Consider the following 17,587-nt stretch of genomic DNA (forward strand, 5'->3'; position numbering starts at 1 on the left):
ATATGGCATAACACAAGGTGTTATTCTATCCCCAATGTTGTTCAACATTTACATAAAACCACTGGGAGAGATCATCCAGAGACACGGAGCAGGTACTAGCAGTATGCTTGACACCAAAATATACCGTTGGCCCTCTGTTTTTGCAGGCTTGAATGGGGTGTGCACCCATGCGTGCGTGCACCCCATTGAAAATAGGGTTGCGGATCTCACATCTGCGAGTTAGGAGGGGAGACTGTATTTCTCCTTGCCTTCAAAAACAGACTTTCCTAAGGATAGTGTGTCTCCTCTGAATGAATACCTGGATGAGGTAATGGGCTGATTGGACCCCACCCCCACCAACCTAAATAAAGCTCTTTAATTGTTTCTGCTTAAACATTAGCATATAGTGAAATTTCAGCAGAACTGCCTAGGAAGGGAATTTCAGGTTCATGGCAGTGCAGAGGATTTTATGCTTTGTTCATCTTGCTAATCTGACTATATTTACAAATGAAAACCAGAACAAAGCCTTCTATGCTTTGGATGCTGCAAACATATCAAAGAATGTATTTGGAATGATTACCTGGGCTCAAACAATGAATCATACCCAACAGATAAGACAGGAATTTTGTCTGATACTAGTGTTACAAGACTAGTGTTTTTGCAAACAAGTGAGCAAACAAGATGGCTTTCAAAGAAATTCCACACAAGACTTCACACTATTAATCAATCCAAGAGGTTACCAACACATACTTAACTACGATCAGATTTTTATCCTCCAGCAACAGTTCCTATTCCAGTAAGAGGAACAGCTGACAGAACATGCCTCTGAGTTATCACTGCCACCTGGACATCATATTCTCATCTAGAATTGGCACCATGTCAGTGATCACAACCTCTGCCTTATTCACCTTCAGTTAGCTAACAGTCCATGAAAGTCACCTAGCTCTAGATCAGATAAATGACCACAGCTCCTGCTTCAGATAAAGACAGGCAAAACACAGCGATGAATTCTTAGCTTAAACTCCCAGATTACTTTCCTCAGCAATTCCATGTCAATGTCAAATTGTATTAGGTGAAAGAAACAGAACCTCTGTGGCACTGTGTGGGGAATCTCTGCACAGCTTGGAAATGATAGCATTAACACTAATGAATTAACTACCTTGTTAACATGAATATGTTTAGTGAAAAAGCACTCAGTTACTTTGCTGCGTTGCTAATGACATGTTAGTAACATATTAGTTTTTCAGTTACTCCAATTATTGAATCAGAAGGCCTACTTCCTTGCTCTTATGAGCAGGGTTTGTGAATATATCACCCAATTTCTATGGCACACCTACTAACACAAATTGCTCCCAAAAGAGGCTACTGCCACTCACTGCACACAGACTTCACTGCACTAAGTAGAAAAGGGAAACATCTGGGGAACCTTAGAAGCACAAATAAAAGTTTATCTAAAATTTCAATTAAATGTCACTGAACAGTAGGTTTGATTGGGGCGTACATGTCTTGTCTAGTGCAATAGCCAACACTGAGGCAAGATATACCATGCTCAAACTTCCTTAACCATTAATTCACACAATCCACATTACAGTGGATAAGAGGAGTTTAAAATCAGCATCTTCACTCCCTCAGGTCCCTTCACTACTTTGATGCCTCTGAAACTCATATTTACATTTTTGAAAGTTTTTGTGTTAATTGTTGTGAAGAATAGGCAGAATTATGCCAGGATAGCAACAGCTAATCAGGAGTCTGCTGGCGACAGACAATAGAATGTTGGCCAGTAAGAGGAGATGAATTCCGCTGCTGACAGTAGGAGTCAGATAGGGTTTTGGTTTCAGACAGTTAGGGTCTGGTTGTGTGAAAGTCCAGAGGTTATGGACTGTGAGAGTTAAAGTTTGGAAGAAAAAGTCTTAGCTCTATGACAGGGTCTGATAGGGAACAATTTCAGAAGTGAGGGACTCGGTTCTAATATAGCACTCCAAGTGAGGGCATTACTGGTCTGATATCCTGAGGGATAGGGCTAGCCTGAGGGCTAGTACAGAAATAAGGTCAGAAAGATAACAGTAAATGAGGATGGCATGAGGGTCCTAAGTGAGAGTAACTGGAGTGCTCTAGAAAGAGAGAAAGAAAATTAACAAAGTATAACTAAGTGCAACAAAGTGAAACAATAACAGGTGAATGTCCAACTGAACAAGTAAAATGTTGTTAAACTGTTTTTTAAATAAAGTTTTATTGTTAATTACTAACAAGCTTGTCTGGGTCTGAAATAAGTAACCACCCTACTAGATAACATCTGAAAGTGTATTCTAAAAAAGGAAAATAAGCAGTTTTGGTGGCTCCTTGTCACATAATTTGGTGGCAGCAGTGGGGTGACAAAACCCATGGGGCTGCCAAAATAGAAAAATAGTTGGGTGAGTGAGACTCATTGTGACAATTGTATGCATTCAGTTTATGTTACATCTTGTTTGCACTTTATCCCCTTCCTACTAAAGGGATTAAATTAGGCATTGCCGTTTTCTGTCAGACCTGAGCACACAGTATTCTAGATAATTCACCACACTAAGTCATAAGCTCAGTAGCTCCCATCTTTCTAAGTTTATTTTAATTCAGAATTGCTTGCAAATTAGAATTATCAAAACAAAACTCACATACTTAGAATGCAATCATGAAGGAAAAACTGTTAGTTCTTCACCATAGACTATGCTGAACCCAACGCTTCTGCCTGATGCTACAGTGAAATGACAACCCACTGAAGTCTACTACACACAAAAGAGGTGAGAAATGTATTTGTCATCTCAGATGACAACTGCTCAGTTATTAACAAGGTATCTGTAGTGGGGTTATAGAGAATATATGGTATATGTTTACCTAAAGCCAACAATTGGGCATTCCTTGCAGATGTTGCACTTGGCCTGATGTTTTGCTGTTTCTGCAGCTGCTACTCTGTGTAGAACAGGCAGCCATACCATTGACTGAGGCTCCAGGTGCATCCAGTCTATGAATTGTTTCACACCGATTTCTGGCTTATTATTATTCTGAGAAATAAAAAACAGAACAAAAATTATTTGCATGTACATACGTAAACATGTTTACAGCATGCTCAGACAGCTGCTCCAACCTTGATCTTTTCCACAAGGCAACAATGCTTACCATTAGCATACAAGCCATGAGAATGCTGCTGCCATTCAATGAAGTAAAATATGACCAACAGTATAATCTTTTAAGCAACTAGTAGACTGATAAGAAGCTTTCTAAAGGACCATAATGCTACAAACCTGTGGCACTGTAAGTCTGCTCAGCAGGGTTAACACTATTCTGCAGAAGGCATGCTGAGGCAACTACCACATGTGGCAGATGCTGGGGCAAAGTGTTGAAAATGTTAATGTTTTAGACTGTATCTTCTGAAATCTCCCAAAGAACCTAATCAATGCTGCCATAATCTTAAAAACTGGCTTTTCCATAGCTCTGCTTGAATGGCAGCAATGTCAGAGCCAATAATTATTCCTCAGTTCTTCCTGACGTATTCCTGTGTCTTAGAGTATAAGCCTGTCCCAAACACTCTAAACTAGTCAACTGCCTTCAGATGTTAGAGGAAATATTTTCATGTTGCCAATATTTATTAGATTCAACTTACAACTATATGTGGAAAGAAGGGCATCATTTCATATTTTGCTGAAGGCAGCTAGCTCTTTTGCTTTCAGCTCTGCTGTTTAGGTATTCAGATATAATGGGTGGAGGAAGAAGTGGCACCCACTGCAAAAGCCCCACCACAAACGTCCCTGTAGGTTAAAGCCTCAGACCTTGATCAAGAAACTTGCATTGTTAGGGTCTCTCACTGTAATGAGTATTCTATATGCATTTAGGTAAATATGCAGAATTGCCCACTTCAGAACTTTACAAACAATTCATGTAGGTCTGAAGCTCACTCCATGATATGGGTGGTAGTAATGTTCATAGCCCTGGTCTCATATTAATATAATATTGGCAAGAGATTCTGTGGTTATGAGAAATAGATCTGAAACAGAGATGTGGATGTACAAAAAGCACATGCACTTTTGTTCTGCTTGTCTGGAAGCTCTCTGTGAACACTGCAGTTCCTAAAAGCATAAGGAGCAACTTTTAAAAGTTTAACTCATCATGCTGAATTTTTTAAAGAGCAAGAATAGCTCATATTTCAGATGGCTCAGAGTAGTAATACAGACTTCTTAAAAATCACACCATTATAGATGAATGCCTCAAATAACTATCTGCATGGTTAAATGTTGCTTTAGAATTATATGCTTATTGTGACCTTTTCCATTTTAAAATATGTTTCTATGAATACTGGGGCTGGCCTAAAACAGAGATTTTTTAATTAAGTCCTACTTAAAGCAACTGAAAGAGCCCAAAACAAACAAACAAACAAACAAACAAACAAACAAACAAAAACAAGCACAAGGTACCTGTTGGAAACAGCTGCGGACACTGGGTTCAATATTGCTGCCTCCAAAAGCAGCTACTTCCCCAAGCTGCCGTGGGATTTGAATAGCATCATGAAGCAAGAGGCCAAGCTGTCTCTGGTCACACATTTCTGTAGGCCCAGCTATTTCCTTAAAAAGATCTGGAAATAATAACAAACAAAAATAGTTGGTGAGCCTACATGGCATAGCATGATGCATGTTGGTCTCAGACTCTGGGAGACCAACCATGGAAACTCTCTCCTTTAAAAGCAAGGCCATGCCAAGCCCCCCCCCCCCCCCCGAATAAATCTTACCAAGAAACTCCTCTTATAGGAATGACTTGAAGACACATATCAATAACAAATTTACAGATCTTATTTTAGAGGCAGCAAATTTTGCTCATGTACTTCAAGATTTTACCTGTTTCAGAATAATTCTAATGGACATGAACTCACACATACATTAGGTACATTGGAAATGTTGAGTTGTTGTTATTAATAGTAGTGCTTTCACATCTATCTTACACTACATATATAAATATTACAGCAACCTTTTTGCACATCCCACACTTTCTATTATTTACAAAAGGGTACCTACATAATTCAAAAAGTTAAATGTTTTACTTTAAAAAAAACTGTTTAGACTGATCTGTGGTTTCCCTACTAAAAACTGAAAGTGAAGAAAGAAGTCAGCTAGGGGCAATTCTATTCGTTTTGGCCCTTTATCCACATAGTTTCCCCATATATAATAAATTGGCTATATTGGCTATTAAAACAGACTAAAAACTCTACAATGATGAATGATAAAAATAACAATTTATACTCTTTACTTTGCAAACCAATACACTAGAAAAATACAATACTTGAATCAACTCATTACGTTTTACTTGCTGAAGCTCAGTAACTCAGAAGATAGGGACATATAAAAGAACTCATTAGAATGGAGTTTGGCTAAGCAGTGTGAGGTAAGGCAGAGTGAAGTTCAAAGAAACAAAAGATTTGAGATTAATTTAAGCTTTTAAAATCAAATAATTCTGCAATCACATTTTGTCCTGTGGGTTTCATGGATCCATATCAATTGTGTTAATAATAAGCATTTCTATTGAACAGACAATAAAGCATTAATAATCTAATATCTTTATTAATGTCTTAAAATTGTCTGTGCAGTCTTACAGAATTCCTTTTAAAGCTCCTAAAACAGTTGTCTCTGAATATAAAAGACTGATCCCAGACTATCTGTCTGTCTATCTACTGACTGATTGATTTATACAACTGGATTCACAATTACATATATTTAGCCACAAAGTGGCTAAACACCAACTATAGAAAACTTGCTTTTAAAAGGAGCACAGTATTACAGTCTGCCCTAGGCATACACATCCTCGCCATACGCAGCTTCAAGTTTATGAGGGACAAAATGGTGCACACACTGTAGGCGTATGGGAGCACCCCACCACTGAAATGAGATGCCAGCATATGCAAAATTTGCCTTATGTGGGGGGAGCAGACTGTAGTAGTTTATAGTCTTAGAATGCAATTTACTCTGGCCATTATTCTTATTTCAGTTTGTACAGCTAATTGCTTCTTTCTTTCTTTCTTTTGTAGAACACCCTGATACCCTTTGAATGAATGAATTTAGAATTTAAAAAATAATAATAACACACTCACACATTCTCTAGAATCATCTATTTATTGATTTCTGCTTATTTTTCCCTCTGCATATATGTTTTCTTGGAAGTCATCCTCAAGAATGTTATAACAGCCAAATTATACACACAATTAACATGTATGTCATAACAATGTTGACTCTTTGGTCTCTACAGAGGGAAGATGGCTTTAAGTTTTGTTTCCATCACATGCTGCAGCAGAAGAGAAGACATTGATACTCTTCTCCTAGTGTGGCTCCAGAAGCCAAGTGAATGACAAATAGTTAAAGGTGTGTATGACTAAAAGGGTGGCTATTATGTGTGTGCATGGGGTGAGAAAAAGGGAAATTTTATACAGCAACATTCTAAAGTGGGACACTTGCTTCCTTGGAGGGCTTTACCTCTCACTGCACTCAACTCAAAAAAATTATTTTGCGCCCAAATGCTCTTTATGGAGAATAAGGTACATTTTTGCCAGAGCTTGGGGCCCCAGACCATTTCAAAATCAGAAAGCACTTTTTTATGTCACTTCTCCTCCGCTGCCACAGCTGCTGCTTCCTCCTCCTCTTTTAAGGATACCATTAGAGCTCTAAGACTATCTGGAAAGGCTGTTCTCTCTGCATCATCACATTCTCAAGTTTATTTAGTTGGAACAAGGGAAAGATACCCCCAGTCTCTAGTGGATGTTCCCAGTCTTTGGAATTCCATCCTTAAAGAGTCCAGGATGCCCTCATCCTTTCTCTCCTTCAGTCAGCAAGTCAAAACATTTTTATGCCACCAGGCTTTTAGAAACTGGTGTGGGATTTCAGTGCTGTGTACTCTTGGTAGTAGTAGTAATAATAATAATAATAATAATAATAATAATAATAATAATAATGCCTCTCTTGGGCCTAAAATAGCCTTGGGGAACCATAGGTTCAAAAGTGAACCTATGCCCCTTAGAGGGCATTTGGGGGTTGCAAAAACAGCTCTTTCAAGCCACACGGGTCCAACAAGCTACACCTTACCCATCTCAGTTCTAAAGAAACTGTCCAATTAATAGTTCCAGTCCACTTTGAGACTGGCACTGATGGTTGTGGATATGACATGCTGACAGGTTATTTCATCCAGGTTCAAATATTCTGGAATAAAAGGAGTGTGTAAAGTCACCAATTTTAACACTTCTGCGGTGGTGCTATCACACAAATGCACTTCCTCCAGTCAATTTGGGATCGCAAACTAGAAATAGCTGGCAGCTTTTAGGCTTTCTGTTGAAATGTGCTTGTACTTCACCTTTCATCCATGTTCCTATAAATGTTATTGGCAGCATAATTATTGTTTCTAGAGTATATTTAAATGCTTGCCAAAAATATTTTTTCCTATATACAAAACATATACTCACATCTGTATTTTTCCTCTAGAAGACCCTTAGAAAGAGACATCAAGCCAATCTTCAAAGACTGCACTCTGATTTTTCCAGTCCTGCCACTGTTAGGAAAATAACATAATATTTGCTAAGTGGTAGTAAAGTTTAAGTCACTGTCATTCTTAAACATTAACCTGCTTTGGTTCTCAAATATTAACTACTAATCATATTTGAAAATGATCCTCTGTGTTAGCAGTAAATATTTATTTTCTGTATTAACATGTCATATTATTTATAATAAATTAAAGTATAGTAGTGCAGTATCACAGCACGATCTAATAATGTGATAAACACAGTTGCACACAGCTGGGAGGCCCATTACACAGTGTGAGATTCTGACTGTAGTAAACACAAGTTATACTATTTAGAAATACATAAACAGTTTTCAGAACATTGTTTTTCTAGTCTATGCTTAAAATACTTTGATGTATAGGCACAAGAGAGGATAAAATCCAGACATACACAGCAATTAGACAGTGTAGAGTGCTAATTTTATCTAGGGAGTGTGATTCCAGCCTCACACTGTCTGATATGGAGAAGCATAATGGGTGACAAAGGTGAGTGATATGTAAACAATAAGGAAAATGCTCCTCAAAATTTAATTTAATAGGCTAAAATGTAGGAAATGGAGCAAGCAGTAATCTTAGAAAGTTCAAAACATATTTGCAAATGACATTTTGAAAAGGACTTGTAACTTCCTCTGAGATTAAATCTACACAAAATTATCTGCCTCTGAATAATTGTGACACATCTCTAAGTCTTAACATTTCCTTAGTAGCTGAACTATATTCAACAACTTCCAAAATGATCTTAATGGTTTTGTTTCATGACCTCCACTTCAATTTATATACCTCACAATTTTTCTTGGAGTTTTCAACTCTGAAAGGAGTACACATCTTTCTGACCCCCCCCCCCCAATACACTGCTTTGTAGACCTCCTTGAACCAAAATATCAGTTTAATGGAGAACTTCCTAATAGCAAATAGCTGCAAACGCTAGTTCTCTCAGAACTTCACACTTCCAGCAACATCTGTCTTAGATCCTCAGAAAGCTGTTAGTATGGTCAGTCTTTGGAGGAGATATTACTTGGGGGGGGGGGATAACTACTAAATTGGATAATATCAGGAAAACTCCCAGGTGCCTATATAATTCTATCAATAAAGGCTTAGCCAGGGTTCTTTATAAACACTTATAATCTTTTAAAGTAAAAAGCAACTGAAGATGCCATCATTCAATATTTGTGAGTCACAGTATTCCAAGAATTTCAAATACCTAGACTCAGCAAAGATAAGAAGGTAAGAAACCTTTTGGTTCAGGTAAAAACAATAGTCACAAAAAGAGAGCATCTCACAATACTGTTGCCCCTACTAACTTGCGGATCTAAGATCCACAACCTTGAATATCTGTGGAAGGGAGACCTCCACTATATTCAATGGTGCGCATGCCCAGGCTGCGCACATGGGGGCGCGCCCCATTCAACCCTATGGGGCTTGAATATGTGTGAACCTCTGTTTTTGTGAGGGGTGTGTGACTGGAACGGATCCCCCGCAAAGTGGAGGGCCAACTGTAGTTTGTTGTATGTTACCAGAAAGAGAAACTAAAAAAAGCATTCCAATTATTGTAAGCAAGACTATCAACCCATACACTCACTGGAAACACTAGTAATAATGATGGGTTGAAGCCAGAATTTCACTTACAGAATTTAACCCACAGAGTGTTTAGGGGTCTACTGCAGCCACAGGGAGGAAAACATCAGGAAAGCAGGGGAAGCGTATAGAACAGTGTTGAAGATTTCATGGGGGATTGCAGAGCAAATCCAGAAAATAATTGTATCCTCTTCCTCTATTTGTTCAAGGAAGGTTCTTAGGAACCCAAGCCCCCTCCATGGCCAGCAGGATTCCTGCTGTTCATGGGAGGTCACCTTTGGATCCAATCCAATAATTCTAGTTTAAAGATGTGGTGTGTGTGTGTGTCTGTGTGTGTGTTGGCTCATACAGAATAATGATCTAGTGAGGTTACCATATTGTTTTCATTTATCCAATATGTTAAAGCTGTGTGTACATAGGACTTGTTTGTAAATCACTGTCAAGAGCACAAATCCCACTATTAGACTAGACCCCCTGAATAAATTCAAAAATGGTGAATCAATACAATGTAAGTTCAGTTGACTGAATGAGTCTCTTTTAGCTGGGAACAACAATTTAATCTAGTCCATAATATTTTACAGTCATAGTGCATATGGTTTACGGATAGGATCTCTTTTGCTGCTTTGGAAATAATTTTAATTACATCCATCTAGGAAGTATTTGTTTATTACACATCTAAATATTGCTGAAATTTAAATCCTATATACTTTAAAGGGATGAAGCAGACAGGTGGCATTCACCTGCAATCAGCCGAAGACCGCAGTAACCTGACGGCCCGGTCTGAAAGCGGGCTGCTGCTGCAGACCCAAACAGGCCACTGACAAGGAGTTGTCTTTCACCACTACTTTGGCCAGTGGCTTCAGGCCTCCTTAGGCAGCCTCGGAGCAGCTTCCAGCCATGTTGGGGGCATGCATCATCTGCACGCCATGTCCCCGAAGTGGCCAGAAGCCAAACTTTTTGGCCCATCTGTTTTGGGCCAAAAAAAAAAAAAAAAAAAATAGGAGCATGGTTTAGCATTTATCCTTGTCATATACATTTGTATCACTGTATCTTTTAAGCTCTAAGACTCTAGAGTTTCATGTGATTCTAGGGCCACAGGAAAAGACTGATTTAAATCTAATCCACTGATCTGAAGAACATTTTAATTATCATATGGGAGAATGAACCTGTCTAAGATACTTCTCATACTTCATGTGCAGGAGGAGTTTTGGTAATACAGTCAGCAAATAACACTGATTTTAATAATCCTTCCACACTATTTTCCTCATCTACCGTAATTCCCATATGTCCTGAGTGGTTCCATTACCTTTTTCTCCCACCACAGATCTTTATAATACCAAACTCTGTTTTATTCTTTGTCCCCCAGTATGCATGATCAATGGGTTTTATAACCGCTGTTCTGTTGGTTTTCCCCTCTTTTCTCTCTTTCTCAGTATCCCTAACTGGATCTTTTTCATGCCACCACCCATGGACTTGATCTAAAGGCACTCATAGAAATTTCATTGTGACATCTTGTGTCATACAAAAAAAGTGACCCTAAATCCAGGATTTTCTCTTTTTCTACATACTTTGGTGACAGTAGACTATAGACAAGTGCAAACTCAATACCCCTTTATAAACCATTAATTATTATTATTATTAATAATAATAATAATAATAATAATAATAATATCCCGCCTCTCCATTAAGATTGAGGCAGCTAACAACATTAAAACATTAAAACACAATAAAATACAATGTCCCAGAAACCGCCTACCCACCATAGCCAATTAATCATAATTATAAATAGTAACAATAAATTCGAAATACACACTATATGTTATATGTTCCTTATTTATGATTATCTTAAATTATAACACAACATTGTAACACAAACACTGTGGTGTAAGAAACACACAAGTTTTTTTTAATAGCACTAATGCATTTTGACCTTCTGCTCATGGGTTTTTGGGGGTCTAAGAATGACACACTTGTTTTCCTGTTTCAGATCTACATGGCTCTCTGTATCTCTTCTCAGTTTCAGCTTTCTTCCTTCAGTTTCTTTATGCTCTGCTTATTTATTGACTGACTGGATGGTGGAGTGCCATAGGCCTTGTCTATACAGGCCAAAAAGCTCATTTCCTCCCTTTTCTCGAGCTGTCCTGTTCAGATGATGCACAGCCCAGACCTTGGTTCTGGTATGGGCAGTCAGAATGATGTCTGGTACATCCTGCAGCAGAACTGGGGCATAACAGGGTTAATACGAACTAAAAAACTTACTTGTTGCTCTAGATCTTCTGGGAAGATCCAGAGCCCTCTGTATCTGTGCCACAGCAGCTGTCTCCATGGGTGTCCCAATGGGCTGCCCAGTGTGTCTCCTGCTGTTGCTGCTGCTACTACTGCTGGTAACTCACTTCTGAGGGCAAAACGAAGAAGCCAGCATGTGACCGTTGCTGGGTGCCTTGTTCTGGCCTCAGAAGCAAACAACTTGCCTCCGAGGATGTGCCAAGTAGCCTAGTGGGATGTCCGTCCAGGCACATAATAGAAATGGAACCAAAGTAATGGGGGCAGAACAGGGCACCTGCAAGACCAGAATACTCTGGGATGCCCCAGTAGTATCCTGGCCAGTGCAGACAAGGACATAGATGTACTTGGCATTGTACACAAATAAAACTATAAAACAAGTAGCTTTGCCAAAGGTGTACAACCTAATTTGAATCAGCAGGAGAATATAGGGCAAAGAAGAAACTAATATAAATACAATACAATACAATACAATACCAGTGTAGTGCAATGCAATGCAATGCAATGATTCTAAGTAACTTCCCTCTCTGCCTCTCTACACTGTCTTGCAGAGATCACTGGCAATTGTACACTAAATGTTCAATACTCTAGCAATTTTTAAAATACTGAAAAAAGTGGTTTAAGCAACATGATTAGCTAGTTGCAACAGGTTGATAGATTTAAGAATAAGATTTTAGTAAAGCAACCTGCTTCTGAAATAATCTAAACAGCTTCTTTTTAAATTTCCAAATGGCAGGATAAGTACCTGTGTCAAATAGATTTGCAAGTTCCTCTTCAATATTACAAAGGTTGTATTTGTTTAACTAGAGGAAATGGGAGAAACCAACTTCCCTGCCCCATCTTCCAACCTGTTTTGTTGTGTGCATTCAAGTTATTACTGATTTATGGCAACCCTAAGGAAAACCTATCACTGTTTTCTTGGCAGGATTTGTTCAGAGAGGGTTTGCCTTTGCTTCCTTCTCAGCCTGAGAGAGCATGACTTGCCCAAGGTCACCGAGTGGGTTTCCATCGCTAAGCCAGGATTCAATTTCTGGTCTGTAGAGTCATAGTCCAGCTCTCAAATTAGTACATCACACTGGCATCCTCCAACCAATTGTCTCTGAGCCCTGGTGGTGCAGTGATTAAATGCTGTACTGCAGTCACTCACTCACAAACCACAAGGTTGTGAGTTCAATCCCTGTCAGAGGCTCAGGTTCGACTCAACCTGGCATCCTTCCAAGGTTGCTTAAGTGAATACTCAGGTTGTTGAGTGCAATTAGCTTACAGTTGTAAACCGCTTAGAGACTGCTTGGTGTAGTATGAAGTGGTATATAAATAAAGCTGTTATTGCTATAGCTATTAACCCCTTGGAATGAGCCTTCTGAGACTCAGATAATCTTGCTAAGTGAGATGAACTGTGATGCTGGAGGCTGAAGAGATGAAAAAAGAACTTTAAAAATCAGACAGCAGAAACCTCCACACAAAAACTTCCACTTAGTAGGACCCTACCCAATTTTTGGCATTCCAACCCTCCTCTCTCACCCTTCTAGCAGTAGTTCAGCACCATAGTCTCCTGGTCCCTTGGAGGGGTGTAAGAAGGCTAGAAGAGGGCTGCTGAAGGAAGGAGCTTCTTCCAGATCCCTTCTGTACACTCCTGTTTAGATTCAACTCAATATTTTCAATATTTTAAAAATATGTGCAATAAATTATTGATAGGTTCATGTATAAAGATGAAACATATTTACAGACCAGATGTTAATCCATTATATAACTTTTGAATCCTTGAAAAACTAAAGTTCAGAGATATCAGATTTCATTTCTGTTCTGCTTACTGACCTAATGCAAGGGATAAATAATTCTTAATGTGACAGAAATACCAAAGACAATAGGTGTTGCTGTCAATTGTTTTCATTTAATGTCTTACAAAGGCCATAAACATCAGCAGGCATGTCATACAGAAAATGTTTCTTCAGTTTCTGATGCTCATTAAATTCCAGATTAATAGCATGAGAGAAGCAGATGGCTTTTATAGATGGGTCAATTATTTCATAAATTGTTTATGGCAATGATACAAGCCATGGAAATGTTAAATGATGAATTTACAGACAATCTATGGCCATTTGCACAATAGTCTGGTTAAAATCTCATGAGAATATACTATTATTTAATAATTTAATATGTAAGAAGAAATGTGGACATAATTATCTAAAATGAGCCACACCTTTATAGCAATGTCAACGTTCAAATCTCACATCTATTTTAGTGTTAACAAACATCTGAAGTACTCATATAAAGGTTAAAAGTAAGCAGGAGCATGGGTATACTAGGATATCTGGAGGGGGTGGGTTACTTTAGCCCTCATGTGAGCAGACTGATGCCTACATCTAATGTCAAGATGGAATTTAGCATTGACGGGACTCAAAAATGAGTTTGACACATGTAATTATGTTTTTCACTATGTCATCCAGGCATTCCTGGCTTCCAATTCTCATTATTTTCTTTTAATTTTTTTAATTAGAAGATTTCTGCAGCAATACAATTTAAAAGGAGTTTTAAAAGTGCCAAAAACTTTTATAATAGAACAAAGAAAATAACTAATGAGTAATATCACTGAAATAGTCCATTAGTCCATATAGCTGTCTATATACCAAATTGCCAAAATGGCAGTTGTTCTCCAAGGTCTGACGTTGGAGTTCTTAGCCTTACCCAACAATAATGATATATATGATATCCCTATACCAGCCAAGGAATGGGAAAATTATTTTCAAGAGCAATTTGCATTAAAAAAAATTCAACTGAAACCTAACATTTAAGTTCTGATACCTTAGGTATTAAAACCTCCCCCCCCCCCCCCCCGGCCACCAGTTTCTGAAGAAATCGTGTCCATCATTAATGGTCTGAAAAATAACAAAGCTCCAGGGGAGGACTTCCTACCAGCAGAATTATACAAACATTTTAGTGATTGGTGGGTACCAATTTTGTCAGATACCAGTTAGTTGGAAGATAGCTATAGTGGTTCCCATTTATAAAAAGGGGACCAATAAGGATCCCAGAAATTATAGGCCTATTAGCCTAATAGATATAGTTGCCAAAATCTACACGAGGTTCCTTGTGAACAAACTGGAAAGCTGTGTTAATGATAATAGAATTTTAACAGAAGAACAAGCAGGATTTAGACAGAACCGATCTACCACTGATGATTGCCAAATATACCAGCAAAGGAAAACCTCTATATGCTGCTTTCATAGATCTTCCTGGAGCATTAGATACAGTGAATAGAGAGATTTTAAGGAACAAACTGATTGACCTTAAAATTGAATTGTGATTGTTGTTATTAATCAAAGCCCTTTATACAAGTACCTGTTTGAGAGTGAGATTTGGATTAAATGGAGCCATGACAAATAAAATTGATACATATAAAGGGGTAAGACAAGGGTGCTTATTAGCTCCCTTGTTATTTAATTTGTATATTAATGACCTGCCATCTGAAATGAAAGATTCTACAGTCTATATGCCAACATTCCTACATACTCCTTGTAACACTTTGCTTAATGCTGATGACATGATTTTGTTATCCTATTCGCAAGTAGGTATGCGGAGAGTGTTAAAAAGACTTAGTTGTTATTGTCAGAATAATATTCTGACTATTAACAAATCTAAGTCAAACATAATGGCATTTGGTAAACGAACGCAGAGACACAGATGGCAATTAGAGGGCGAGCCAATAGATCAAGTAAAGAGCATCTCCTATCTAGGTGTAACATTCTCAGAAAATGAATCCTGATCATGCCATCATCAAAGGAGTTCACTTAGAGCAAAGGCCTGTTTGAATCTTAGTTAAACTAAAAGATCACAAAACCCCTGGCTCACTAACCCCAATAATTAACGTTTATAAAGCTAAGGTTACAGCTATGCTTTTATACGCAGAAGAAATTTGTGGTCTAAATCCCATTTCAGTAGTAGAACTAGCACAGTCTCAACGTCTGAGATGTATATTGGGTGTAGACAAGAGGACATCCACGGCTGATGTTAGAGCTGAACTAGAAATATATTCAATTTATTTGCAAGCCAAAATCAAAGTGTTTAATTATTGGTGTAAAATCAATGAAATGGAGCCAGATAAACTACCAAAATTATATCTCTTAGAACAGTCTCAATCCCATCTTCAGTCCTCTTGGTTTATGCAAATAACAAACTTTATTATGAGCTGTGGTCTCCCTGTAATCTGCATAGTCAATGATCAAGCAAAAAATGGGTGCAAGACAGAGAATCCTGGATGTCGAGGCTCAAAAAGATATACCCACCCTTAGTAAGCTAGGCAGTTTAAAATGGCTGAATCGATTTAAACGCACTTTTCAAAGACCAAACTATCTAAAAATACAAATGCCAAAATACCTGAGGGAGGCATTTGCTTGAGCTAGATTTGATCAGCTTGACATCGTGGTAAAATATGGTAAGCTTTAATGGTATTCCTTACGATGAGCGAACTTGTATTTGTGGAAACCGAGAAATTGAAGATTTAGTTCATTTTCTATTCAAGTGTAATTTGTACCAACAAGAAAGAGGCCAGTATCTTGGTCCCTATATCAAACTATCAATGTTCTGGGTTACCCATGTTAGAGCTTCATACTTTGTGAGTGGTCAAGATTCAAAAATATCTATTACCACAGCTTGGTTTCTATGTAAAGCAATACAGTTGAGAGCTAGATATGTGGGGACAATTGGGGTAAACTTAGAGGTGATGAGGAATTTTGATGCGTAATTGATGTTCAATCTTTTGTTTTATGTACTATTATTTTAAAGCTGTATTTGTTTCCCCCTCTCTCTTTTACCCATTTTTGTACTTTGAATCTTTTATATAGATTTTTATAATTAAGTTTTAAAATGCTGCTTCATTTATGGGTATTGTACTTACATTGTATGACATTCACATGGTTCAGTGCACCTGTGTTATACGTGGGTGGCTATACGCGGCTTTGAGCTTACGCGCAAAGCTGTGTAGAGCTGCGCGGGAGCGCGCAGGGTGGTGTGTCCCATTCAAATGAATGGGGCAAGCGCCCATGGCGCACACACGCCACCACATTTTCTTTCAAATGCAACACTAGAACCCATCACTTGAATGGGGCTCGAGCACACACGATATTTGGCTTACAAGGGGGTCCGGAACAGATCCCCCATGTAAGCCAAGGGCGCACTGTATCTATATGGTAATTTTATTCATATTTTAGATTTGTTATATTTTAGCTTTTTCTAATTTCTATAGAACTTCTATAGAATTTTATAGTGTTTTCTCCACTTTTATGTTATTTTGAGATGGCTTAAGGGCTAATCAATAAACATTGATATTGATTGATAGCAATTATAATCCTTAACTTTCATTATAAAACATTAAACTATAAAATATTTGCTTCTTACTTGGCAGATGTTTAAAATACATAAGATTGTGTGTGTGTGTGTGTGTGTGTGTGTGTGCGTGCATGCGTATGTGCGCAGATGCATACGTGCCTTCAAGTCAACATATGGAGATCCCATTAATTGTACAGGGTTGTGTTAGGCAAGGAATATCCAGAGGTGGTTAATGTTTGGACATAATTTAAGTCAGTTGATGGTATGTCAAAGAAAAACTGTTGTGAACATTGTTTATATTATCACAGAAGATTATTCATGGTATAGAACAGGATCTATACATAGACTAGGCTCCTACAGGGTTGAGCCACTCACTTTTGTTTGTCATCTGATATTCTTCTTTTCATACAGGAAGGTATCCAAGATTTCACTGTAATAGTGGCAGGTATAAATGGCTATCAGTCCCTGCCATCCATTGCACTTGCAGGTTGCCTCCCTAGGCACCTGACACCCGGTAGACTAGTTCTCTCAAGGCAGACTGGTTTCTTTAATAACAAACCAGAAGTGGTTTCTCAAGATACCTTTTCTATAGTGCCCCAGCATCAAGGACAGAATAAAAGCCAGGCATTAAAAAAATCATGTGGCTCTCAACAGAATTGGGGATCTGCCAGGAAGCATGTGCCAAAGGATCCATCATAATGCTGCTGGTGTGGATATTCACTCCATTAAAACTGATTAGGATCTTGGCTGTAAAACACACTCTTGCTCTAAACAGTTAAGTCTTTTCTTTCAAATGCAACACTAGAACCCATCTCTTGTGATATTTCTGTAAGTATATTACTTATCTCCAGCATATTAGCTCTGA

General features: G+C 38.2%; 1 protein-coding gene across 3 annotated transcripts in view; it reads right to left on the bottom strand.

Annotated features, from left to right (window-relative positions):
• The window catches only part of UTRN (utrophin), a 446,595-nt gene that overhangs the window by 43,929 nt on the left and 385,079 nt on the right, over positions 1-17,587 (bottom strand). For all 3 annotated transcript variants that reach the window (XM_089530248.1, XM_089530249.1, XM_089530250.1), the window contains exons 63-65: positions 7,445-7,530; positions 4,422-4,579; positions 2,848-3,014 (exon numbers count right to left, since the gene is read on the bottom strand). In XM_089530248.1, coding sequence (XP_089386374.1) covers positions 2,848-3,014; positions 4,422-4,579; positions 7,445-7,530 — 411 coding nt within the window. The remainder of the gene's footprint in view (positions 1-2,847; positions 3,015-4,421; positions 4,580-7,444; positions 7,531-17,587) is intronic.

Source organism: Sceloporus occidentalis, unplaced genomic scaffold, assembly GCF_023333645.1.
Source record: "Sceloporus occidentalis isolate IW3139 unplaced genomic scaffold, rSceOcc1.0.p SCAF_6, whole genome shotgun sequence".
NCBI lineage: Eukaryota > Metazoa > Chordata > Lepidosauria > Squamata > Phrynosomatidae > Sceloporus > Sceloporus occidentalis.